Below are 23,492 nucleotides of genomic sequence, written 5' to 3'. Positions count from 1 at the left end.
GCATTGTTAAAAGATCCGAAAGTGAAGGCACATTAGAAGGTCCTTGTTTCGGGACGCCAGCCAAGGATGGACAGCTTGACCAAGATGTTCTCGCTGGCGGGCAAGACGGCCGTCGTGACGGGTGGTACACGAGGTATCGGCGCTGCTATGGCGATTGCCTTGGCCGAAGCTGGGGCTGATATCATTCTCGTCCAGGTAAGGAGGGCTACCATTCGAGCGGCGGAACACGTCGCCCGTTGTCTGGAGACGCGCAAGTATGCTGACGATGTGTGGCTGGCCAGAGGGACGAAAGCAACAGAAAAACACACGACCAGATCCAGCAAAGAGGCCGCAAAGTCACCATTACCACAGCAGATCTCACCAACCAGGAAGCCGTATCGAAGCTCATCCCCGATCTCGTCAAGGCGGGCCACGACATGCACATCCTCGTCACATGCGCAGGGATCCAGAAGCGGCATCCCGCACATCAGTTTCCCCTGGACGACTGGAACGCGGTGCTACAAGTCAATCTGACTACGGTGTTTACATTATGTCGAGACTTTGGCGCCTATCTCTTGTCCAAGCCAGTGCCGGCCTCCGGTGCCAGAGGCGCAATCATCAACGTCGCGTCCCTGTTGACTTTTCAGGGCGGATTCACCGTCCCTGCGTACGCGGCATCGAAGGGCGGTGTCGCACAACTCACGAAAGCGTTGAGCAATGAATGGGCAAAGGAGGGCATCAATGTCAATGCGATTGCGCCAGGCTATATCGAGACGGACATGAACGAGGCGTTGATTGCGAACGAGACCCGGGCGAGGCAGATTTTGGAGAGAATCCCCGCGGCGCGATGGGGGACGCCGGAGGACTTTAAAGGCGCGGTGGTGTTTTTGGCCAGTGAAGCGAGTAGGTACGTCAGTGGAGAGGTGCTCACAATTGATGGTGGGTGGATGGGACGGTGAGCACAGAGTAGAAGGGTGTATTACTTTCTTATCTTGGTTGTGGGACAATTGCATCTGCGACGCAAAAAGCGAAAGAGGCAGCAGGAGGTGAGTTTGAAACAAACGATGAGAGTCGGCAAAGTTTCCACGCCCCAAGTAGTCCAAAGCTTCCGAGCCGCAGCACAATCGAAGACCCCTTCGACCATCCGACGCCAGCGAGCCCAGTCATCGACAAAACATGAGACTTGCTGCACGATATGTGCTTGAGATTTGAAGACACGATCACCTTCAGCATCGCAATCTCGGGGGTCAACTGACGATGCCAGATGAATTGATTTTTCCGCCACCAGCAACGCTCAAACGGCCGTGCGGGCCTCACCTGTTCGTACAAAAATTGTCTGCTCACCAGTCGCCGAGATGTGACCTCTCGGTGATATGTCCTGGATCACCTGCCAAAACTGCGAATAACACTGAATGACGATGGCCTATTCGGCCACATGTCACGTTCATTCTGTCCGGCGCGTGAACGTGGCCATCAAGGTCACGTGGATATCGCCCCTTATTGAGCCCGTTATTCAACCGTTCACCAGCGCCAACTATTGAAACACCATGGCTCCAAGTATACAAACGTCTTTGATCAGCTGTTCTTTGAGTGATTCTTTCTTTCCTTTCCCTCGTTGTTTCTGCTCTTGTTAAGCCATGACATCTCAAGCCTCTCAAAGAACATCTTTGTCCGACTCTCTGTCGGGAGAAGACCCTCGCCTACTAAACTGCCTTTCACAGGACCTTGTTGACCGGGCACAAAGGAGTTGCAACATGATGGGATCGGCACCAATACCAGGGACTGTCCCGGCGGAGTTCAATCCTCATCCTTCACTTGCACACCGAATCTGTATACCTGCTCAAAACAACGAGAACACCATGGACAAATTCAGCAACATACTCGGAGATGACTTCAAAGCTGTCCCGGAGCTCGTCCACAGCAACAATAGTTTGAATGAAACAGCATCAAAAAGAGATCTGTCGGACGGCAATATCAGCTACAAGGATGCCACGGCCATGCTTGCCAGCACGAGTACCACTCCAACAGTCACTCGACCTTACGTCGCAGCAGCAATTGCAGGGAGTCCTAGCAAACCTCCGACCTTGACATCGGCTCCGTTCTACACGGGCCTGAACGGCGTCAATCTCGCAAGGGACCAGAAACTCGTCCAGCTGCTGTGGATGTCCATTGTCGGCGCCATTCTAGTCGTGTTCGCCGTCCGCCTGGCGCAGCTCTTCGTGTCCTACATCCGCAACATCTACTGCATGACGACGGAGCGCGCTTCCCAGCAGAACTACTTCAGCGTCGACCGCTCGAGGTTTTGGGCCTGGCTGAAGAAGCACCTCATCTACGCACCGCTAGGCAAGAAGCGACATAATCGCGAGTTGCAGCTCTCTGGGGCTGTCAACTACGGCACGCTGCCCAGCCGGGTGCACACTCTGATCCTGGTCCTCTACGCCGGCACAAACATTGTCTACTGCTTGATTCTGGACTGGCACAACACCCAAAAAGGCGCCCTTTACGCCGAGTTGCGCGGACGGAGCGGCATCCTCGCCACGGTCAATCTGATCCCGTTGATCGTCCTGGCGCAGAGGAATAACATCACGATCCCGATCCTGCGCGTCAGCTTTGACACATTCAACCTCTTCCACCGGTGGATTGGACGACTAGTGGCCGTCTTGTCGCTCATCCACTTCTTCGCCTGGCTTGCGGCGTACAAGTTAGCTAAGGGAGATCAGGCGACGATACGGATCTTCAAGAACGCGCCCTTCCTCGACTACGGCTTGCTCGGGTTAGTTGCAGTCATCATTCTGCCGCTGCATTCCCTGTCACCCATCCGCCACGCCTTCTACGAGACATTCCTGCACCTTCACCAATCGCTGGCCTTCCTGACCTTGCTTGGAATCTACGTCCATCTGGACATCATGCACTTGCCCGCGTACCCCTCCATCCTGACAGCCGTGCTACTATTCATGGGTGAGAGAGTCGTGCGGATCGGCCGCGTCTTCTATCTCAATTACTCTCGCACACGTGGGCTGACCACGGCCCTCGTCGAGGCACTCCCCGGCGAGGCATGCCGGGTGACGTTCCAGCTACCCCGCCAAATCACCATCCGACCAGGCAGTCACATGTACGCATACTTGCCTTCCGTCTCGCTGTGGATGTCCCACCCCTTCTCCGTCGCGTGGACGAACGTGGAATCCGAACCCGCCATTTCCGGGCACGACGTTCTACCACAACGCCCCTCTACGCCCAACTCCCTCGAACGCCAATCCGTCATGAATCTAGTGCGACAGGCCCCCACGAGTGCTTCCCTAGTCATGGTCGCCCGCACGGGAATGACGAGAAAACTCTACGACAAGGCCCGCGCATCCCCTGGGGGCCAGCTCAAAGTGCGCGGTTTCCTGGAGGGCCCCTACGCGGGACACGACTCGCTAGTCAGCTACGGCACGGTCGTCATGTTCGCGGGCGGCGGCGGGATTACGCACCATTTGATCCAGATCCGGCACCTGCTGGCCGGCGCGCGGGCCCAGACCGTGGCGACCCGCCGGATCGTGCTGGTCTGGTCGATCCGCGACGTCGAGTGCATGGAGTGGGTGAAGCCGTGGATGAACGAGATCCTGCACATGGAGGGCCGCCGAGAAGTGCTGATGATCCGCGTGCACGCGAGCAAGCCCACGCCGCGGATCGATCAGAGCAGGAGCAAGAGCAAACCGACCATGCAGATCATCCAGGGGCGGTGCGAACCGGGGGCTGTGCTCGACGAGATCTTGCCGACCAGGATTGGGGCCACGATGGTGAGTGTCTGTGGGCCCGGGGCTTTGGCGGATGAAGTTCGAGCGGCGGTTAGGAGCAGGATCGGGTTGGGGAACTTGGAGCTGAATGAGGAGAGCTTCACATGGTGAGGTGAGGCAGGTTATGAGGTAATTGCGTAGAGTTGAAAGGACATTCACGCCGACGCTTTCATTTGGCCCATGTAGCATGCCTGGCGCTGGGAGCTAGGGCGGATGCTGAACAACGTAAATAATAGATAATCTCGCTTCACGCATATTGGTTTCTGTTGAAGATGCCAGTGTCTCGCCTCGGGGCGATCTCACTTCACGCCTATGCGTTCGTGGTAACGATGATGCCGATATCTCGTCTCAGTGCAGGTTCTGAGCTCACCGCGTGGCTCAAGATTTCGCCAGGCGCGTAAGCGCCGAGGACAGGTCGTTGTACCTACGTCCTGAGCGTTTTGTAGCTCCCTCACATTACCCGACCTTCAGAGGTGTGCGTGCGTGGTACTGTAATGCATCACTCGACTCGAACTGGTGTCTTAACGTTGAACGTCAAAGTCAGTCTTCATAGCCATCCCAGTCACTAGGCGCAGTGGATCGTAGGTCATGGATCGGGTATAGTATCTCGTCCCACTCCACACTCACTCGTAGCACATTATTGCGTATTCCATAAGTACCTAGGTACATGAGTAAACCATTTCTTAGACCCCAAAACCGAGGCGCCTGATCTCCGCTCGAATTCGCTCCGCTCCGCTGCGAATCGCCAAGGCTTGTGCGACATCTTGACCATGGTACGGATGGATACATTTTTCAACCACAGACAAATGCAGCGCCAGATGGCACGGCACGGCACGGCATCAACTCCTCCACCACAATAATACAGAGCACTCCGTCCTCTGCCCGCTACGACCCCTCCTCAATCTGCCCGGCCAGTTGGGGCGGCTGATCCAACCCCGGGCCCTTGAGCAGCGGACTCTTCCCTCCAGCCCCGTCATCCAGATTCTGCCCACACTGAACTTTCCAATTCTTGGGCACAAACCCGTCGGCCACGCGCTTGAACGCCTCGAATGTGCATAGACTTTCGTCGTCGGCGTAATGATTCCCCGGGTTGGCGCACGCGGGGATCTTCATCACCTTGTCGTTGTAGCGGATGCGGACGTAGTAGCCTTGCAGGCGCTGTTTCTGGCCGTCAGACAAGGAGGAGTAAGGTTTCCGCGCAATCAGGTCCGCTGGCGAAATTGACGGATTCAGACTGGACTGTCTGGTGAGCGAGGGCGTGCTCAGTGGGTCGGACCGCGAGGTGGCGGTGGACTTGGACGACGGGTCGCGCGACGATGTGAATGTTCCGGCTGAGGAAGTGTCATCATCGTCTCGCGAAGAGGACCCGGACCCGGACGCGGGTCCCGATCCGAACGGCGTCCTCAGCCCCAGGAGAGAGGCGAAGAGGCCTGGCTTTTGCGTCGGCGCAGCTTCGGTCTTGGGTTCTGTGCTCGCGGGTGTGGTCGGGCTCAAGAAGTCGGCGTCCGGGGCGGATTGAGGGTCCTGGCTCTGGGGTTCTTTCACTCTGAACAACTCGAACGCAATGTGGCTGGTATAGGGGGGCCATTTTTCGCCGTTGAAGGCACCCAGCCCAGTCAACACGCCTGCGAGCGTGGTATCGTGGCAGCCGCTCAGCGCGAACCGGATCCCCGTTTCTCCGCCCCTTCCTCTGCCCAGTCGACCGTTCTCGCCTCCGATCTCGTTGATGGACAGGCCAGCGCCCTCGATCTTGGAAGTCATGCGCTCCACAATGTCGCCTATCAGGCCTCCTATGCCCAGCATGCGATATTCCCTGTTCTCGTTGTATCCGCTGAACCATTCCTCGACGCCGATCCGATCGATGATCTCCCGGGCTTTGGGGTCGTAGAACTCCTTCGGCAGGCGCGTCTCTGGCCCATGTGCCAGCGTGCTGTTGATTGTGTCCATGATGCCGCTCAGGCGCGGGTGGCTGTCGACTGCGACGCGCTTGTCGCTCGTGTCGGGCATCCATTTACCAATCATCTTCGTCAGGTATGCCATGTCGGAGGTGTCATTCCAGCGGTCGGCTGTTCTTTGCGCAAAGGCCCTGCTCAACTGTGCGAAGCGCCGGCAATTTCCGTCGTTGGGAAACAACGTCTCGTCGGCGGGCGTGCGGGTGACGATAGTCGGGGACGGGAATGCCGCGGTGCGCGAGCTGAGCGGATACATGCCCCAGAAGGTCTGCTGGACGGATTCGAGCGCCCGAGGGAGTGGTGTAGCGCGTAGGTAGATGAGGTCGGCGTTGGCGATCAAAGAGGGCATAAAGCGCAGTTGCTCAATGTACAGCTGCCGCAGACGCGAGCCGAGTGTGTAGGTCGTTTGACGGCCCTGGTCTGTCAATTCGCCGAGTTGACTGATCAGTCCAAGTCAATCAGTTACTCGGTCTTGTGTGTCTTTGAGGAGATTATGGTCATACCAAACGCCGTCAACTTGGCCTTTCGGTCCAGCTGCAATGACGGGGCCGTCGTCCTCGCCAAACATCTCCAGCCTTCTCCTCCATTGTAGTGAGTTCCACTCCGACACATCTTGAGGCGTCATGGCGACTGAGCGCAATCGTTGCGCCGCGTTGCAGTACGGCCAATATGCTGGTAAGCCTGCCTGGAGGGGTCTCGTTAGCACATCTCTCCGTGCCGTCGAGTGTATCACAGGCACTCACATTGCCAAATCTTGCTGAGACGGGAGCTCTTTCTCCATGGCGGAGCAGGACCTGCACAAGTCGCAGTTCGAGGTCTTTCGGGTAGAGCTTGTTGAGCTCGTCTTTGGAGTACGGCGGGCGGAATTCGATCGACGTCATTTTGTGATGCGACGAGTCACTACACCAGGTGTAGCTAGATCTCTGGAGATATCATAGGATGTAGGAATAGAGGAGTTCTCAAGGGGATTTTAGGTGAGACTCATGTCAAGCAGCAGTGAGTCAATCGTTTCGTTTACTCCATTGGGCTGAGGCTAAGCAAACATCCAAACGGCGCTGCGGGAAGCGGCGGCGATGCCCGAGATCGACGACTCAAGCGCGTTCCCACGGCAAGCACGTGTTTATCCATTATGGTTACGAACATCCAACACTTGCTCTACCTCGTAGTTAAGAAGCCAAAATGTCATCAGGGTATCTGTGTCCCGCGTCCCCAAGCACATCACATGTCTTTATCTCGCAGTAGTTCCTAAATATGCATGTCATTCATCCTCCGCCCCACTGCCTGCGTATCATCAACTGGACTCTGAGGGTGACTTCCATACATGTTGCTTGACGGGTACGATGGATTGCCATTCGTGAGTGTTGCCGCAGGAGGTAGGCTTCCACCGTGCATCGTGACATGCTCAGCCGAGGACTCCTGTCGATGCATGAAACTGGGCGTAGGCTGGTATCCCGCATTGTACGGTCCCGGTCGGTCATGCTCGCTGGGCAACTCGTGCACATCCGCATTGGCCGAATGTCCCTGTGTGGGTCGCGGTGATGGCGTATCAGCATTCCGATCCGAGAATAGTGCAGCTGGCTTCTGGGGTGATCCGGGTCCATAGGCATCGTCCGCGAAGGGATTTTCGGCCACGCCATAGTCGCCACTCGAAGTATAGACATGTGACTGCGGACGGGCGGTAGACCTGGTCGGAACTGAAGGAGCAGGTTCCGGCGCAGAGAATTGATTTGAGAAGTTGGCCGCACTCGAAAAATCATATGGTTCAGCGTTGGATGGTGGTGGTGCTTGTGTCTGTTGTGCCGGGGCTCGGCCCGGGGGAGGTCCTGCCGGGGGCGAGAAATGTTCTTCTTCTCGTCGCAGTGGACTAACTGGTGTTGGGATGGTGTTCTGTCGGCGAGGAGGTGAGGCCGAATAAGGGCCATGATCCGGCAGCTGCGGAGAAGCTTGACGGTGACCGGCGTACACATTCTGACCAGGAACGTGCTGTGGCATCGACATGGGGTTTTGCTGAGGCTCTGCCGCAGGACTGGGTGTCGCGAGACCCATCGCCCTCCTGGCAGCCAGAACCGCCCTCTGGTGTTTGGACATGGCAATATTCAGTTGATCGTTCGTCTCAATCAACGTGAGCATCGTATCTGGGTCGGGAGCAGGATCCTGAGCATTCATGTAGCTCTGTATGCTTTTCTGTGCCGATCTGGCCCGGTCGGCGAACTCCTTTACCAGTTCATTTCCCAGCAGTTCAGCTTGAGGGGTTGACTGCACCGTCTGAACCAGAAGTCGAGCTGTAGTCTTGGCCTCCTCTATCCGGCCTACTAGCTCGTCAGGCGGTGGTAGAGTGTCACGGCGTCGCGACTGCTGCTGTTGCTGGCGGCTCCCATAGGCGGCAGAAGGATAGCCGTGCTATCAATCAAAGGATCAGTATCCGCAACATAACCCCAATGTATTCAAACCTACCGTCGGGCGCAGAGCATTCCGCTTGCCTTTTTCCTTCTTCCACATCTCCATAAGAGGTCCCAGGCTGTCGTTGCTCGGCGCCTTGTCAAACTCCATGTAGTCCAACGTCTCGCGCAGTATCTGCTGCACACTCGTGTCTTTGCCCTCGCGCAGTAATTCTTTGACCGTCGACACAAATTTGGCATCGAAGTTCTGGGTGAAGGCGTGGGCAGGATTGTCGGTCAGGATGCGCATCAGCATGATGGCATTGTACTGTGCAAAGCCTCGCTGGTAGTGGTCCTTGCTCAAGTAACGACGTATGGTTGCAGCGGCTTCTTTGGCGGCGGCAGGACTTGACTCGGAAGAGTCGACGATGGCTGGGAGATGGAGATATTCTTCGCCGGCAGCGTCGGAGTTCGGTGCGCCAGATTCACAGAAAGCTGTCTGTATAACGATTCAGCCATGATCGACAAGGTTATTCGGATTGTTCACTCACCACCTCGCGGACGACGACGGCTTCGGGCGAGTCGCCTTGTGGTAGCGAGTAGCCGGCGCTTCCATTGCGGTCAGGACCTGCACAGCGCAGGTCAGCCTCAGCGAGCGCAAGTTATTGGTGATCGCGTACTGCCGCTCTTCTTCTTGATGTTCCCTAGAAGCTTCTTCATCGCGCCTGTGAGACCTGACTGCAACCACCTCGGGCGGTAGTGCTGGGAAGGATTCGAGTTGGCAGATGTGGGAAATGGTGAAGGTAGCGGCAGTGGGTGCGGGAATCAGTCTTTGCGCTGAATGTGTAGGCTGAACTGGAGCGCGATGCAATCAGAGGATGGAGCCTCAGCAGGTTGAAATGCACAAATTGTACAGGGAGAGGCAGGAGTTGCTGGGCACGCTGGAGCTGCTGGAGGGTGGGATGCGAAAGATGCGAAGATCTCCCGCACATGCGCGGAGGCTTCCCCACGTCAGATTCTACGAGGTAGTCCTTGCACCACGATCTCGGGTTTCGAAATGTAGAGCAGCATGAGACACTGAGAAAGCACAATTGTCAGATTCCTGAAGATGATATCGAGGCAGATCCTGGCACCCGCATCCGGGTTCTTCTACTCCATGGGTTTGTGCGAGAGCAATGATGGCGCGTCCTTGAGTGACGACGAGAGAGATTGTCGCCGGGAGGCCGCGTCTGGTCATCACTTGGCTCTTGTCTCTTTGTCAGGTGCTCCTCCAAGTATCTATTTGCCCCGTGGGAATGACTGGAAGAGATGCGCCCGATGAGCCGAGTATCTAATGCGATCTGGCGCACGTTGCCGCCATCGCACGTACTCGACACTGATTGCGCGGCAAGTTGTTCGCGCAACGAGGCTGTGTCAAAGCTTTATCGTTCAAGCGCATCTACAGATCCACATGACATGGCGCGTAAGCAGCATTTCGTCATTTTCGCCGCCTTGATATCAGAAGTTTCACGTCTACCTTGCCCAGAGACGATATTCCTGTTCCTACATGTTCTGGTGGTCGACCCTCACGGCGCAACCGTCAAAACAGAAGCACAGATTCGCGGCAGGACGCCACTCCTGGCGTTCCAGCTGATGCGCAGTATGACCTTCAGATCTTGGTAAAGAGCAAAGCTGCTGCGTTTTATCGAACCCTCCACTTTGCGAAGCGGTCGATGGGTTTTCCCAGTGCAGTGGCTTACCTGTCGCATCCTATCCATAGCCCTCTAGTTCATTTTCCCAGTTGTTCCCTCACTATTTCGAGCGCCCACGCTTGCATCTACTCCTTAACATGTTCGCTCGTCTCGGCTCTGCAAAAGCAGCCGGCCGCGCAAGGTTCGAGCCCTACGACCGAATTAAACTGCCATCACCAAGCGTGACCATACCCGGGCTGCTGATGGACGGGATCATCCATCCAGTGTTTCTTAGAATCCTCGTGCACGCTGAAGCGGGCCTTTTTAGCCCCTTCACTCGCACTCTCTCCCGGTTGGTGTTTGCTCGGACGACTCGGTGTATCGATGATTTCTGTTGTCGACTCGTCGGCCTCCATGCCTAAAGTTACGTCGCCGTCTTGTTGTGAAGGGCGGTGCAATATGCTTTCAAAGACAACTTGTCCCTGATGGTTGGAGAGGTAACCCGCCTCAAACGCCGTATTGGAGGTGAAGAGAAAGGGACATCTCTGACGATCACCAGCCGTCGTGCTGTTGGACCGGGAGGAGCCCGCACGGCTAACGCATCCAGGCAACCAGGCTCCAGAGAAGTTTGTTGATGAAATTGTATCGATAGGAATCAAGCCCGTGATGGGGGGTAAGGCAGGTTGATACCATGCATATATCCTCGGATACTTGGAAATTGTGAGGATGACAAGGACATGAGGGAGGTATGGATGGAAATGGATTTGCCGTATGCCGTGTCTAAAGACAACCACGGCATGTGGACGTGTGGTATCATGTGATTTCCACAGGAAGAGCATCCGAGGAGAAGAGCGCAGGCGTGTGGCCACGATTGTCTGCGCGCAATTCGGCTCGACGATGTCAACCTGGTGGGGATCTTGAGCTGGAGCCTGGGCATCAGATTTGGGTTGTGACCTCGAGTCAGGAGCAGCAGGGGATGTCTGTGTGACTCCAAAGGCATCAATTTGCCTCGTGAATTCTGAGAGCTTGTCCGCTGTGGCTTTGGTGGACTCCAGCCATACAAGAGTTTTTGAGCCGTCGACCGAGTCTGGATGGACAATTTGCGCAATGGGGCGTGCTCTCCTGCTGTTGATGGGCTGGGATCTCAGCAGAACCTGCTTCTCTCCGTTCGCCAGGACTTGAAGGCTAAGGTCGTTATCACATTGGCTTGCTCTCCTCCAACTCCAGTAAGTCAAGCCCACGCCTTCTAAATGACATGAAGGAATAAAGCTGTGGTCCCACTGGAAGGCCGACTGACCGATATCAAACTGATTTAGAACATGGCCTTGAGCAGTCACGAAGGACACCTTGACTCCGTAAGCTGCTGAGTCGCAGATAGCCAGAAGAGGTTGCCCAGTTGGACACCAGGTTACGCTCTGTGCATCGGAGGTATTGCAATCAAAGGACTTGTAGGACAGCTGATTATTGTCACCTAAATGAAACACTGTTACTCTGTCTTGTGCTTTATCACGCCGAAGTAGAGCAAAATATCTTGAATCTGGTGCTCGGGCAAGACTCCGGGCGTCTGGAAATTTGACGTGGGGAATCTCGTCGCGTTGAGGTCGAGACAAGCTGAGGATCGCGGCTAACGAGCCTAAGTCGAAAATCACCAAAGCGTGGCGATGGTCGAAGACAAAGTCAAGAAGACTGACTTTGCCGTTATGGCCTCCGAGGTCGTAGTCGGCTAGAATGTTCGATTTGATACCCTCCTTGTCGTCCGTTGGCATCATTTCCGGATTTCTCAGTTCGGTGCTTAGGGCAATGACCCGCCGGGTGTCGGAGAGCAGCAGCCAGGACTTTCCGAGCTCGCGTTCTGATGTGCTGCTTGACTGAACATCGAGAGCCTCGTCACTAGGGAGAAACATGAGTTCTGGCGACCATCGGAGGAGAGTGCACATTCGAATGAACGGGCGGACGCTCTTGGTGATTTTGACGCCATTGATGAATTTCCGACCCTGGGCGGCCTCGGCGAGGTCAATGAGGTGAATCCTGTCATCTGGCGCAATGACTGCCAAAGTCTTGCCATCCGGGGACAGCGAGGGCCGTCGGAGAGCTTTACCGTTGCTCTTGATTAGCATACTGAGACCGAAACGGGATGTGGAATTTTTTTCCTGGTTGAGGTTGAAGTGCAAGAGAGAACAGCCTACGCCCACTACCAGCACGCAGGTCCTGTTGAACGCGAGGAACTCACCATTTCTAACACAATCTTCTTCCATGGCGGCAGCCCGCATGTTTAATACATCTTTCAAAGGATGTCTGCTGCCTGCACAGGACGTGCTCGCCCGTTCAATGTTGACATTTGCACTAACTTATGTTGCACCATCGTTGTTAGTTGAGAGGGGCGAGCACCATGATAAGATTCAGTCCCGCGCGTCACGTCGCGTCGCGCCCTCAAGCACCATGCACGAGATCACATGACCCAGATTGGGCTTGAGTCGACTTGGCACCGAGGCACCCAACTGAACTCTTGATGGTCTGAACTTCTCTGGTCCCTCTCAAGTGGCAGTCTTCACCGCCGATTCCTTGCAACGTACTTCCTGGCCGATGTCGAGATCAGTGCGACGATGAGATCTTTCGGATCAGGGCCACTATGGACAAGACAAGAACCTCCATCATTGGGACGTTCTTCTAAATGGTCTCACGAGAGCACTAATTAAAGGCCTTCGTTCAGGACCATGGCACGAATGCCCTCGTTGCATGCTCGCAGCCAGCAGCGAAGATGGCCTTGAGCTGCCCTCACGTAGTTGCCTGCACAGAAGGTATTGTTGTACATGTTCTTACTCTTATGCAGGGTCCTTTCCTGTTCCCGACGAGCGTACATACCTCCTCAACCAGTCCTTTCGCCTCAATGTCAGACCCATTTCTCCACGTATGGGTCTAGGTCACTCGTTGCCCAGTTATGGTCCCAGGTACACACTCAACACCGAACCACTTCGTTGCATGCTCCGCCACCAAGGTTCAGCTTCCCGGAGCACGACATGGACATTGCGCATAGGACCACCAATTCAGCTTTCCTTCTGCATCCGAGAGTCATGTCGCGCAGAATTACCCAATCCACTCAATGACCGATGATGAGTTAACATTCCTGGGCAGATTTACCCAGCAACCCTGCCAGGCTGCACGACGCCGTCGCTGAAGGTGATCAAATCCAAGCAGTGTTTGGTGCACTGCATACCTCTTCGGTCAAGGCCAGAAAGCCTGGCTTCGGTTCAGGCAGTCACCACAGGCACTTGGTATAGGACTCAGGCAGTATCAATCCCAAGTGGTCATGTTGAGCTGCTGAGGTAGTTGAATGTCTCTTTGTTCGACCAAGGCAGTCACCCAAAGAATCACTCGACCGGGCTTTAGGCATTCGCATTTCAGAGACAGTACCGCGATGCTCACTGCCCTGGGACAACTGTAACTGCGTGGGACGTGCTGCTTTGGCGGACTATGCTTTGGTTTACCTCCGCGTGCTCGTTCTTCGCATCTTTTGCACACGTGAACTCTCCAAAACAAGTGGGCTTTGGCATTTGCAACAAAACGGCACTACCACTTGAGCTTTTTGTTCCTACATTGGGCCTCACCTGCATCGCCTTCCATCGACTTGCGAGTGCCTATCGTCATCTCTGAAATGGCTCCCACGGCCGTGGACCTTCTGTCTCCTGCTGAGCGCGACGCCGTTGAAGGGTTACTCCTGTTATCACAGAAAGCGGTCGTCTTCCCACAGTCAGGAAGTTCAGAACAAGACCGGGATCCAGATGAGACCGATCCCGACGAGGACCTGCCAGCGAAGCGTCGGGTAAACCCGGCTGCCAGGGCTCTGTACACTCTGCAATTCGACACAAGACTCGACAGGAATGATTTTCTCAGCCCCCCAGGCACAATGATCCCAAACATGGCATCAGGGAAGCCATGGTTCCATGACCTCCTGGAGTGCAAGCCATTACAGGACTTTGTGAGAATTGGTCTCCGAACCGCAAGGCTGGACAGCCAGGCTGAGGAGCGTGTGGCTGCCGTCCTCGCGATCATGGAAGATCGCTCATGCGTGCAAGAAGCTTGTAAGCTCACTCCCTAAAGGCACTTCAATCTTCAGCGCCAAGTTTCTAACGTTTTCCACAGGCTGGTACCTCGAAGCATGCGGCTGGGACGTGCAACAGGCCACCGCACTGTACCGTCACGACGAGGCCACGCGCAGGCGACGCAAGAAGTCCCGCCACAGCGCAGCCAGCCGCCTCGCCGCCCAAGTCACGGCTACAAACTATAACCCCACGATGCTCAACTTCCAGACCCGTCAGGTGAATGGGCTCAGCCGGCCTGCAGCCGTGTTTGCGAGGCCTGATGCCTTCGACAAGCATAATGCCCAGCACATCAAGGCGCTGAACCAATGGCGCAATGACCTCCGGCGATTGCTTGACGGAGTGCCTAGCACGAACCTCACGTCCACAGACTCCTCACCAACCCTCGCAAAGTACACGGAGGAAGAGGATCGATTTCTGCTCAACCGCTTCGGGAGTAAGATCCCGGACTCCGACATCCAAGGCAAGGGTCTCGCGATGCAGGAAATCACGCGAGAGTTCAACGCTCTGTTCGTTGGTTGGTGTCTGCCACACGCGTTTTCGCCCTGCGGACCCAGAAAGGTCGAAAGTATCAACAAACACATCCACACCACGCTGATCGGAAGGAAGACAGGCGATTCGCCTATCAGCATGTCACGCAGATGGTCCAAGGTGTCCAATCCAGGGAGTAGGCGGAGTTTGAGGCCTTCATGAAGCCGCGCCTCCCTTTCCGAGTCCGCAACGTCCAGAGCGGTATGTCAGCAATGATTGAGACTGGTGGCAAGAAGGCCGGCCACAGCTGCGGCGTCGACAGTGGCGATGACAACACAACAGGAATGGGTTCTGACAACGAAACCAACAAGCATACAGGTATGGATGTGGACATTGAACCTGATGCAGTTGTTAAAGGCCAAGCTCTCTCGGAACTCGGAATCCCAGACAGCCAGGATGAAGATACCGATTGCGACGCTGACGATGAGATGGGCGATTCGGACGGAGACAGCGGCGAGGACAGGATGGGTTGGGAAACGGACATGGCAGGCCTCCCCCTTCGCTTTCGTTGGACACATTAAGGCCCGAGTGACTGAGCGAATACGCCGCAGAGAAGCCAACCAAGTTTGTGTACAAATCAGTTCCATTGTCTCGTGGTTCGCGATTCTCCTGAAGCTGATTCGGGAGCCCAGGGATGCAAATGAATAGTGTACACGTGCACGGACGAACGCAGACTGCAAACTAATTAGTAACAAAACTAATACACAAACCAGGAGAGGACTCGGTTTCACAACTCCCAAAGGAATCGGACAGAAGAAAGTCAGGGCTCTCACTCCGTTGCTGCTACTCACACCCCGCACCTCGTGAAGGTGCCTCTCCGTCGCGGGGCGTCCTCCTCTTTCCAAGGTCCCCTATGACCGAAGGGTAGCCTGTGCTACAGTGTCGGCGATGGTGAGACTAGTCACGCCACACTCTGTTTCTGATATGTCGCTCGTGGTTAAATTCCGCCCGAGCACTCTCGTCTATAGGCGGCCATCCCCGGTGTTTCTTTCGTTGTCCCTAGCTGGCGGATCCGAAGACCTATTACAGTTCAGACAGGCACACGTCAGTCATACTCAGCTGTGTTTTTGTTCTCGTTGTCGTTGTTGTGTCTGTTGTTGTGGTCGTCGACTCGTCGTTGTTGTTGCGCATTCGTGGGTTGGAAGGACATGACAGTATCTCGATCTCCATTGGGAAGATAGAGTAGAGGCCAGCCCGCCCTATTCCCAGCACTGATCGAAAGGTGTCGACCTCTGTGGAGGAAGTCAGTGATATTGGGCATTGGGTCATGCTCGTCGATGGATTCATACCTGATTGTCGTCATTATTGTTGTTGGTTTTTTCGCTGAGAGGGCCGTCGTTCAATATGATACTGTACTCAAAGCACTCTCCAGTTCTGGTGGTGGATGAGATGTGATTTGAGGTTCCGGGGCACGCTGGCACATTTAGCAGAGGGGCCAAATTCCTGACGTGGGCGGACGGGTAGCCATTCAGGTGGTCCGCATCGCTGAGAACGCCATGGGACGTCCACCCTCCGAGCAGGTGATAGTGATGGTGATGGTGATGGCGCTCTTAAAGGTGCTGGGCTCGTCGATGGCCCCGGAAGCGGTACTAATGGTGATGAGGGGCCAAAGGCCGCCAGGATGTCTTGGAGGACGCTGATTATGTGCTCGTGTCTACGGCACTCTTCGGCGTGAGCTGTCCCTGCCCGTCTAAACCAATTGGCCGCCTCGGAGCGGAGTTCGATGGCGTCCTGGAGGTCGTCGAGGATATTGTCGGGCATTTGCTTGCCATCTCGGGCTGCCCTACTGGCGAGTGTGCGGTAGTAGTTAACTTTGGTGTCCTCGGAGCACCCGTAAAGACTCCGTAGCCAAGAGAAGACGTTGTCGGTAGCTGGCTTGTATATGGCTTGGTGCTTGGCAATTTCGGGGTTCCAGAACGCCAATGCCATAGTGGATGGTGTTGCCGAGTACTGGTATATAATGAGATGTGTTGAGAATGGTGTCGCTGAGTGTGGTAACGAGTATGGGAACGAGTCCTGTTGAACGGCTGTGCTGGCAAGGTGTCTACGGAGGAAGAGTTGAGAGTATAATAGAGGGCGGAAGGCGCTGTCTATAAGCACAAGTACCTGACCTACCATTTGTCCTTCACATGATGAGAGTGGTTCTCATGGTTCTCATGGTTCTCGTGTCTTAATGCTTTAGATGTGGTCGTCGACCGCATTGGCTTCATTGAGAATCGCGAACCATGGGTTGGTCTCGCGCCGGAATATCGCCCGCATTGGCTCAATGGAAGGAAGTCTCTCTCGATTGGTCCGGGCGGGGAGCAACCCATGGTTCGTGATTCTCAATTGAGCAATGATGGCGCCGATCCCATCAAGCATTAGCTAGAACCTTCACAACTCTAAGTCTCTTGTAACTGGGTCGTGTCCGTGCTCCATTTCCATCAAGTCCTTGGCTGAAATGCGATACCATTGGCAAGAGCAGGTTCTGGAAAAAGGGGTTTTGATCTGAGGGATGTCCGCCAAGGGTGGTTTGCTCGGCTGGCCATGTTGTGGCTATTGGCAGAATAATGGACGAGGTTCTACGGAGGGCTCGTTTTATCTCGCTGGGGACCCTGTGTCGCTGCCAGTGTCCCCTACGCTTGCCGTGAGGACGGTTTGTCGCGAAGGGTATTTCGCGGTATTTCGAGTTGTCGCGCTGCCATTCTCTGGCTAGGAAGGCTTCCTACTGGCGGCGGCACGGAGGGCGGGGAGTCAGGTTGTGCAATTGGGATGGAATCGCCCAGCCTCTGGAGGGTCGTCGCACCGTCGAGAGCAAACGACATGGCGAAATTCATCACGGGCATCGATCTGGATAGTCTCGAGGAGAGCTACAAAAGCTTCAGGCAGAGCTGACTTGCGCGGAAGCAGAATGTTGATCGGCGTTCTGGTCATCGCAGCCAATTTCCCGAGGTGCTGTCATCGCCCATACTCTGGCCCGGTGTTGGGCTGCGTCGAGCTGGGATTGATATGCGTTGCTAGTCATGTCTGAGGAGATTCATCAAGATCTCAAGGAGCCTGTGGTAGGCACACCTTCCTCTTGCTGCCCCTGCTATGTGAGGCAGGCACGCCACAAGGAGGCACGCCCATGGACACGGGCAGTATACATACCTAGGTAGCCATAGCTGAGGGACTAGCCCTCACATAGAGAATCGGACTTACCTCAGACGATGGCGGTGCCCTACCACAAGGCATGACACCGTCTCATGCTGTAGTGTAAGCTCGAAGCCCCATGCATGTCTGGAAACACTGGTAAGTTCCGGGGAGGGATAGAGAACCACGTGTAGCGAGAAGGCCAAGCGAGGTTGCCCTAGACGCTAAGGAGGACCTTTGATTGCAGTACTTCGTAAGTGAGAGAAAATCAACGAGATGTCGACGAATGGATTGGTAGCTTTAGCTTGCTCAGCCCCAGAAGTCAAAGCTTCCTCGTACTGCGTACTACGCAGTACGTACTCCGTACCTTCGCTACAGGGCAAGTTACCCCGTACAGGAGTTTTGTTCGCAAGGACTACAAGCACCGGAAGAACATTATTCCACTGGGAGCTAAGTCGTTGGTAGCTAAACAGGGATGTGAGCCTTGTCCGGGGCGTGGAAGGAAGTGGATCACGCGAGGTCGGCGGTAATCACGAACAAATCACTTATTACCGGTTCAATACTGCGAAGCCCGGGTGACTGTTGAAGAGTAATGAAGTGGCCATGGTTGTCGGTTTCTTGGATTTAACCCTTTCCCCCCCTCTTCGGTAATCTAGAATACGTATGTACTTGCCCAGAGTGGTGTACCCGGAGGTCCAAAAACAAAGCCACCCAATTACTAGGCATCAGAAAATTCATATATGCCTATGCCCATGCCCATGTGGTCCCTAACGCCACGAAAAAGATCGCACAAAATTTTAAGTCCCGGCGATTAATCACTTCCAGAACCAGTAGACGGCAGAGTATTCCACGCTGAATGTCGCAGGCATGTCTGCGCAGGTCTCGGGTGGTTGTCCGCCGGCCGTGTTTAACCGGTAGACAGCCTTGGTAGCACCTGTGGTGGTTGGTCGAGTAGTAAGGTAAAGCCAAGGCACAGCGCCGTTGCCAGAACCATCGACACCTGCGAGGGCTGTTGCGGGTGCGTCGGAGGAGTTGCCCTTTGCTGAGAAGATCGTACCCAGGTCGGGTGAAGTGGTGGCGTCGAAGGCGAAAACTGGCGTGGTGGTATTGGAGAAGAAGTGGTGTGCTGACAGCTGGAGATTTGATGGCTCCAGGACTAACGCGGGTTCGGCAGGACGAGAGTTTTCCAGCGCAAGATTCGAGATGGGCGCGAGTAGATCTGGCCAGTCGGCGGCGATGCATGAGACGTTGTAGAATTTGGCAACGGCACCGGCGGCGGCGGGGGTTGCTGTGGCATTGGGACATGTATAGTTCTAATGTCTGTTAGTGACTGAAAGGTTCTCAAGCTTGGATGTAATGGTCCTACCTGGACACCCCTGCCAAGGGCGACGTGTTCAAGTACCATCCCTGGAGGGAACGGGAGTGGTGTCGGTGCGACTGGCATGACAGCTCTCGAGAGATCGCATGTCGACGATGCTGCTCGTCCCTCCGCCTTGGCTTTTTGGATGTATTGGAAAACGACGTCGTAATAGCCAGCTAACGCGGGCGTCCACGTGGATTGCACGGGTGCAGCGATCAAAGTAGTGGCCATTGAGGCGAGTAGTATCGAGTACTTCATCGTGGCGAGCGGCGATATGGATTTGGTGAGGTTACAAAGACCGGAATTGCCTGGCCTGCAGATGCTTCGGAGTGTGAAGAGCGATGTGAAGTGGTTGTGAGTTGAGCTGGAGAATGGCCGCTGAGAGAACGTCTCTGTATTTGATGATGCAAAGGGTTCGGCGACCATGGCTACGACCAGCCGCCGACACTTATATCACTTGTAATATGGCCTGCCATGCTGACCGAGGATAGGATCGCAGGGATGTGGAACATGGGCATATGCAAGCAGGCGATGTTGCTAAGTCGGGCCCTGGCCCGGTAATTGGCTCGTCAGGCTGCGTGGAGGCTCTTGCTTGCATGATGGCTGCACGAGGCGGCAAGGGAGATTTCCCGGCTGCGTATCTGATCGACGAGGGTTCGACATGGAGAGCATGGGCGCGCATGGGTAAATTTAGAAGAGGAAGGAAGAGCAATGGCTGATTATTGGCGCGCGTGGCAGAGCTTGGCTGGGGAATTTGGTGGCGCCTGGACGTTTCTGGCTAGGCTTCGCCTAAGAGGCTTGAGAACCTTACCTGAAAGAGCGCCTGGAGCACCACGGCACCCCGGCACGGCTAGACCAAAATAACTGGCACTCTAGCCTAGCACAATCCTCACCCAAGACCGGGCTCCAACATGAGAGCCGGAAAAGTACCCAGAAAGTACCTCTAGATAGGTAGCTACGTGCCTATTGAGAGAGTACTCGACTGTCACCATTCTTGTTGACTCATTTGCTGTGACCGCGTATGTGCAGTGTTGAAAATAGTGTATTCTGGTGAAGATTGTGCCGGTGTTTTAGTTATTACAACCGTCGAACTGTTGTTCCTGGCAAGCAGGTTTCGCTCGCCGCGGGTTTCTCGCCTGGTGGCTGTTGTTGGCTTGGACGCCAGCGCTCGCTCTTCCTATCGGCTTCGCTCAGGCCTCCTGCGGAAGTTGGCTGGTTGTCTTACTGCCGCCCGGCAGCCACAACACAGCCAGTCAGAACGGTTGGCATGTCACTCTCGACCCGCTTGGCGCATGACGTGCAGCTGCAATTGTCCAGGGTCCCCCTTCCTCGGCTCGTTGTCTTGCTGCATCCACTGCAATCTAGCCAAGATGCTTCCGTTTCAGTCCAAGCCGACCTGGTGGTCGTTTCATGATTTCCAGAAGCTCATGTCCAATCAACCCAAGGCGGCGGCTATCGTGAACGCCTGTTCTGTACAGATCGCTTAAGATGGAAACTGCCGATCTCTGAGGGCGTGTAAGGCGCGTACGGACACGTTGCGACGCTTGGCTCAGCGCGTCGCTGATTATGCCGAGGAGCAACGCCATCTCAATATACATCAAGGGCTACGTAAGCAAAACTTTTCGGTCTCGGCGACAGTGGATGTAAGTACACTACGGAGTCCTGAGTAAGTATGATCAGGCGTGAGCCATAGCCTAGTTAGGTAATTAGTCAGGGCAAGGGATTGGCATGGTTCGCCTTGAGCTTGCCCCGGATGGGTGCCGGGGCATTGGGCGTCCCGCTATGCCGCAAGTGACCATCTTTTCTGGTGCGGCTGTAACAAGCCGACTGACGTTGCCAGCCACGCCATGTAGAGCAGAAACTTTGACGTGTTGCGAAGGTCCATTAAACACCAGTGGACCTACGGAGTACGGAGTATGCTTATTGATCAAGAACGATATCTGGAGCTTGTTCTAGAACAAGTCCGTCAGGAGAATCATGGATTTAATGGCGCAGATCTTACTGTGCATGGAAGAGTACGAGGTCCATGGTCTACGACGGCCATGAGGAACTGCCACTCTCGGCGCCTCGAATTAGAACCCCTGAGCAGACGGTCTACGTCAGGAGGGTTGTGGCCCTGCGCCGCGAAAGGAAATCGTGATATATAGAGGTCTATCCCCCTAAGCTCCGGCTTGGGATGACAGCTTGGCCGCGTGTACGAAATCCGCGTGGATACACGGCGCTATTCGAAGAGCAATTACCAATGCGTTGAGGACCTTTGGACGCAGCCGTAGATGCTTTTGACCTTCCGGGTGCCGAAGCCTGACTATAACGCATACTATCCAAATCCTTCCTGCTTCCAATCTCCGGCCAAGGAATCAGCAACATGGTCAGCCCGAAGCCCTGCAACGCCTGCTACGGCCGCGGCTTCGCCCAAGTGGACGGCACTTCGATCGATGTCGGCAGTCCCCATCCAGTAGAGCATGACAAACACCAACATGTGCAGTGCGAGGCAGTACCCGGCAAAGAGGTTGCGCGAAAGTCTGGTGGCAAGCACCATTCTCGTCACCGAGAAGATGATTCTCTCGGGGAAACTCATGCGCTTGTAAGCACGTGCAGCTTCTCGACCGCGGAAGGCGGCGAAGGGTGAGATGTTGGCTTCATACTGCGACTTCCATCGATCCGTAGTCGTGTCTTCTGCATACGCTGCAGTGTTTGAAGGCGCCCCGGAATAGGATGAAGAGGAAGTTGCTGGACCACGGTTGTAGGCGGAGATGTAGCGAGTCTTTTCATAGAGGCTCAGGTTGTCCTTTTGCAAGGACGCAATCTCCTGCCGTAGCGACGTCACTGTTGCATAAGTCTTGGAGAGTTCCTCCTCAAGTTGCTGATTTTTCTGCTTGAAGCGATCCCGTTGGGCTTGGATCATGGGGAGAATGCCTGAGCCACCCCCCACACCTTCTCCTGCTCGAAGCGAGTCGAGAGTGTTGGTCCGCCGTTGTGTGTCGTACCCTGAGATGATCGAGGACGTAGGTGATGCCCTTCCCCGCCGTAAAGAGCCAGTCGGGTGTCGGGAGACATAAGTCCCGGCAACTGACATTCCTGAAGAGGGAAGAACATGCTCGGCCTCTTCTTGCACCCGCATCAAATCATTTTCCAGCGTCGAAGACAGTTTTTGAGCCTTCTCCAGCTCGGCATTGGTGCGCGACAACTCCTCTTGCAGATCTTCCAGCTGACTCTGCAGATCTTGGTGTGATACTCGGAGCAAGGTAAGGTCGTCGCTCAGCTTTTTGTTTTTGGCGAGCAAAAGTTGTTCCAACGATTGTTTAGCACCATGCTCCGCCGACCCGTTTGCAGGAGTCTCATCCCCATCCTCCTCGACGCCCATGGATAGTTCTATCGATCGAAGAGTGTCAAGCTCCCGCTTCAGGTCTTCGTAGTCAGACCATTTGCTTACTTTAGCACGCAAGTCGTCATTGTCTGCTGCTAGTTGAGATCGTTGTCTGTCAGCTTGACGTATTTTGTTGTCCAATTCTCGTCTCTCCGCTTGCCTCTCGAACCTCGCCGCTTCGTTTTTCCGAAGTAGTGATGAGTTCTCTGATTGAAGGCGGAGGAAGGCAGGATCATCTTCAATATCGTGGTTCCGAGACGATTGTGAGGTGACATGAGCAAGGTCGACTCTTAGCTGCTCATTCCTTGCCTCCATCTCAGCAAGACGTGCACTTGTCCTGTCAAGTTCGGAACTCATCATTTCCAATTCGGCTGCCGCGGCTTTGGAAGAGGTAGCTTCGCCAGAACCATCTTGAAGACGCTGCGACACCTCGTAGCTGGCTTTCAGCTCTTTGAGCAATTTGTCTTGATTGTCAATCTTCTCCTCCAGGGACCGTTCTTTCGCTGTCCAGTTGCTCTGCTTTTCTTCCAAAACCTTCTCCCATTTTTCTTCCACCTGCTGGACCTGGCTTCCTGTACCGGCCTCGGCATCTTTTCTCGCCTTGCTCTCGTTCTGCAGTTTCTGCTCCGTTTCCTCAAGCTGCGCAGTCAACTTTTTCACTCTAGCCAACAGCTGCTGATTCTCCGTGGTAAGCTTAGGTACGGTATCTTCCGAGGCAACGAGAGAGTCGACGGATGCTTCGAGGAGAGGGAACGGATCTGGAGCTTCAGAGAGAGGCTGGTATAGCTGAAGAAATGCGGAGGAGGAGGTCTTGCCATGGCCGGTAATCAAATCAATGAATGTCTGGTACGCTGCAGATAGTCAGGACATCAAGTAGGAGTGTGGCAGCGTGGGGGACCTACATTTCAAGAGAGACTTGTACTCTGTCAATTTGGCCGCATCTTCTAGCTTTCGGAACTCTTTCGTTTTCTGAGCCAACTCTTTCCTTTCGAGCAAAGCCTCCTTCTGCTGCGCAACCAATTCTGAGGCCGTTGCATCCAGCTGCGGCATCAACGACGAAAGATCAATGTCTGGGAAAAGTCAGCGAGAGTAGACGCCTAACACCACCAAAGAGCCTACTCCGCCATGCTGCTATCGCTTTTTGGAACTTGTTCTCCGGTGAACCTATGGCACCCTCCCCGCCTGTCCCTCGTTGAAGCTCATCATTCCCCGTGGTCAAGGCATGGGCCTCCGAGACGGCCAACACGTCCATACGGCAGGCAAGCAATACC

General features: G+C 55.0%; 9 protein-coding genes across 9 annotated transcripts; 3 read left to right on the top strand and 6 right to left on the bottom strand.

Annotated features, from left to right (window-relative positions):
- Positions 1–66: 66 nt before the first annotated feature.
- A1O7_02358 (2-deoxy-D-gluconate 3-dehydrogenase) lies at positions 67–938 on the top strand (the record flags this gene model as incomplete). Its single annotated transcript, XM_007756391.1, has 2 exons — positions 67–195; positions 282–938. 2 exons carry the CDS (start codon positions 67–69, stop codon positions 936–938), a joined length of 786 nt encoding a protein of 261 aa, XP_007754581.1.
- Positions 939–1,838: 900 nt separating this feature from the next.
- On the top strand, positions 1,839–3,866 carry A1O7_02357 (uncharacterized protein; the record flags this gene model as incomplete). Its single annotated transcript, XM_007756390.1, has 1 exon — positions 1,839–3,866. One exon carries the CDS (start codon positions 1,839–1,841, stop codon positions 3,864–3,866), a length of 2,028 nt encoding a protein of 675 aa, XP_007754580.1.
- Positions 3,867–4,640: 774 nt separating this feature from the next.
- A1O7_02356 (acid phosphatase) lies at positions 4,641–6,588 on the bottom strand (the record flags this gene model as incomplete). The annotated part of the gene is made up of 3 exons (XM_007756389.1): positions 4,641–6,147; positions 6,211–6,392; positions 6,451–6,588. The coding sequence occupies 3 exons, from the start codon at positions 6,586–6,588 to the stop codon at positions 4,641–4,643; spliced, it is 1,827 nt and encodes a 608-aa protein (XP_007754579.1).
- A 364-nt stretch (positions 6,589–6,952) lies between these two features.
- Positions 6,953–8,805, bottom strand: A1O7_02355 (uncharacterized protein; the record flags this gene model as incomplete). Its single annotated transcript, XM_007756388.1, has 4 exons — positions 6,953–8,107; positions 8,162–8,584; positions 8,637–8,713; positions 8,766–8,805. The coding sequence occupies 4 exons, from the start codon at positions 8,803–8,805 to the stop codon at positions 6,953–6,955; spliced, it is 1,695 nt and encodes a 564-aa protein (XP_007754578.1).
- A 1,183-nt stretch (positions 8,806–9,988) lies between these two features.
- Positions 9,989–11,872, bottom strand: A1O7_02354 (uncharacterized protein; the record flags this gene model as incomplete). Its single annotated transcript, XM_007756387.1, has 1 exon — positions 9,989–11,872. The coding sequence occupies one exon, from the start codon at positions 11,870–11,872 to the stop codon at positions 9,989–9,991; it is 1,884 nt and encodes a 627-aa protein (XP_007754577.1).
- Positions 11,873–13,407: 1,535 nt separating this feature from the next.
- Positions 13,408–14,545, top strand: A1O7_02353 (uncharacterized protein; the record flags this gene model as incomplete). The annotated part of the gene is made up of 2 exons (XM_007756386.1): positions 13,408–13,834; positions 13,896–14,545. The coding sequence occupies 2 exons, from the start codon at positions 13,408–13,410 to the stop codon at positions 14,543–14,545; spliced, it is 1,077 nt and encodes a 358-aa protein (XP_007754576.1).
- Positions 14,546–15,739: 1,194 nt separating this feature from the next.
- On the bottom strand, positions 15,740–16,312 carry A1O7_02352 (uncharacterized protein; the record flags this gene model as incomplete). The annotated part of the gene is made up of 1 exon (XM_007756385.1): positions 15,740–16,312. The coding sequence occupies one exon, from the start codon at positions 16,310–16,312 to the stop codon at positions 15,740–15,742; it is 573 nt and encodes a 190-aa protein (XP_007754575.1).
- A 1,997-nt stretch (positions 16,313–18,309) lies between these two features.
- A1O7_02351 (uncharacterized protein) lies at positions 18,310–19,112 on the bottom strand (the record flags this gene model as incomplete). The annotated part of the gene is made up of 2 exons (XM_007756384.1): positions 18,310–18,807; positions 18,861–19,112. 2 exons carry the CDS (start codon positions 19,110–19,112, stop codon positions 18,310–18,312), a joined length of 750 nt encoding a protein of 249 aa, XP_007754574.1.
- Positions 19,113–21,171: 2,059 nt separating this feature from the next.
- On the bottom strand, positions 21,172–23,473 carry A1O7_02350 (homeobox protein cut-like protein; the record flags this gene model as incomplete). Its single annotated transcript, XM_007756383.1, has 3 exons — positions 21,172–23,072; positions 23,124–23,291; positions 23,341–23,473. The coding sequence occupies 3 exons, from the start codon at positions 23,471–23,473 to the stop codon at positions 21,172–21,174; spliced, it is 2,202 nt and encodes a 733-aa protein (XP_007754573.1).
- Positions 23,474–23,492: the final 19 nt, after the last annotated feature.

This window comes from Cladophialophora yegresii (assembly GCF_000585515.1).
Source record: "Cladophialophora yegresii CBS 114405 chromosome Unknown aczIN-supercont1.2, whole genome shotgun sequence".
Taxonomy (NCBI): domain Eukaryota; kingdom Fungi; phylum Ascomycota; class Eurotiomycetes; order Chaetothyriales; family Herpotrichiellaceae; genus Cladophialophora; species Cladophialophora yegresii.
The sequence above is the reverse complement of the archived record's forward strand: the minus strand, read 5'-3'. Positions and strand labels throughout refer to the sequence as shown.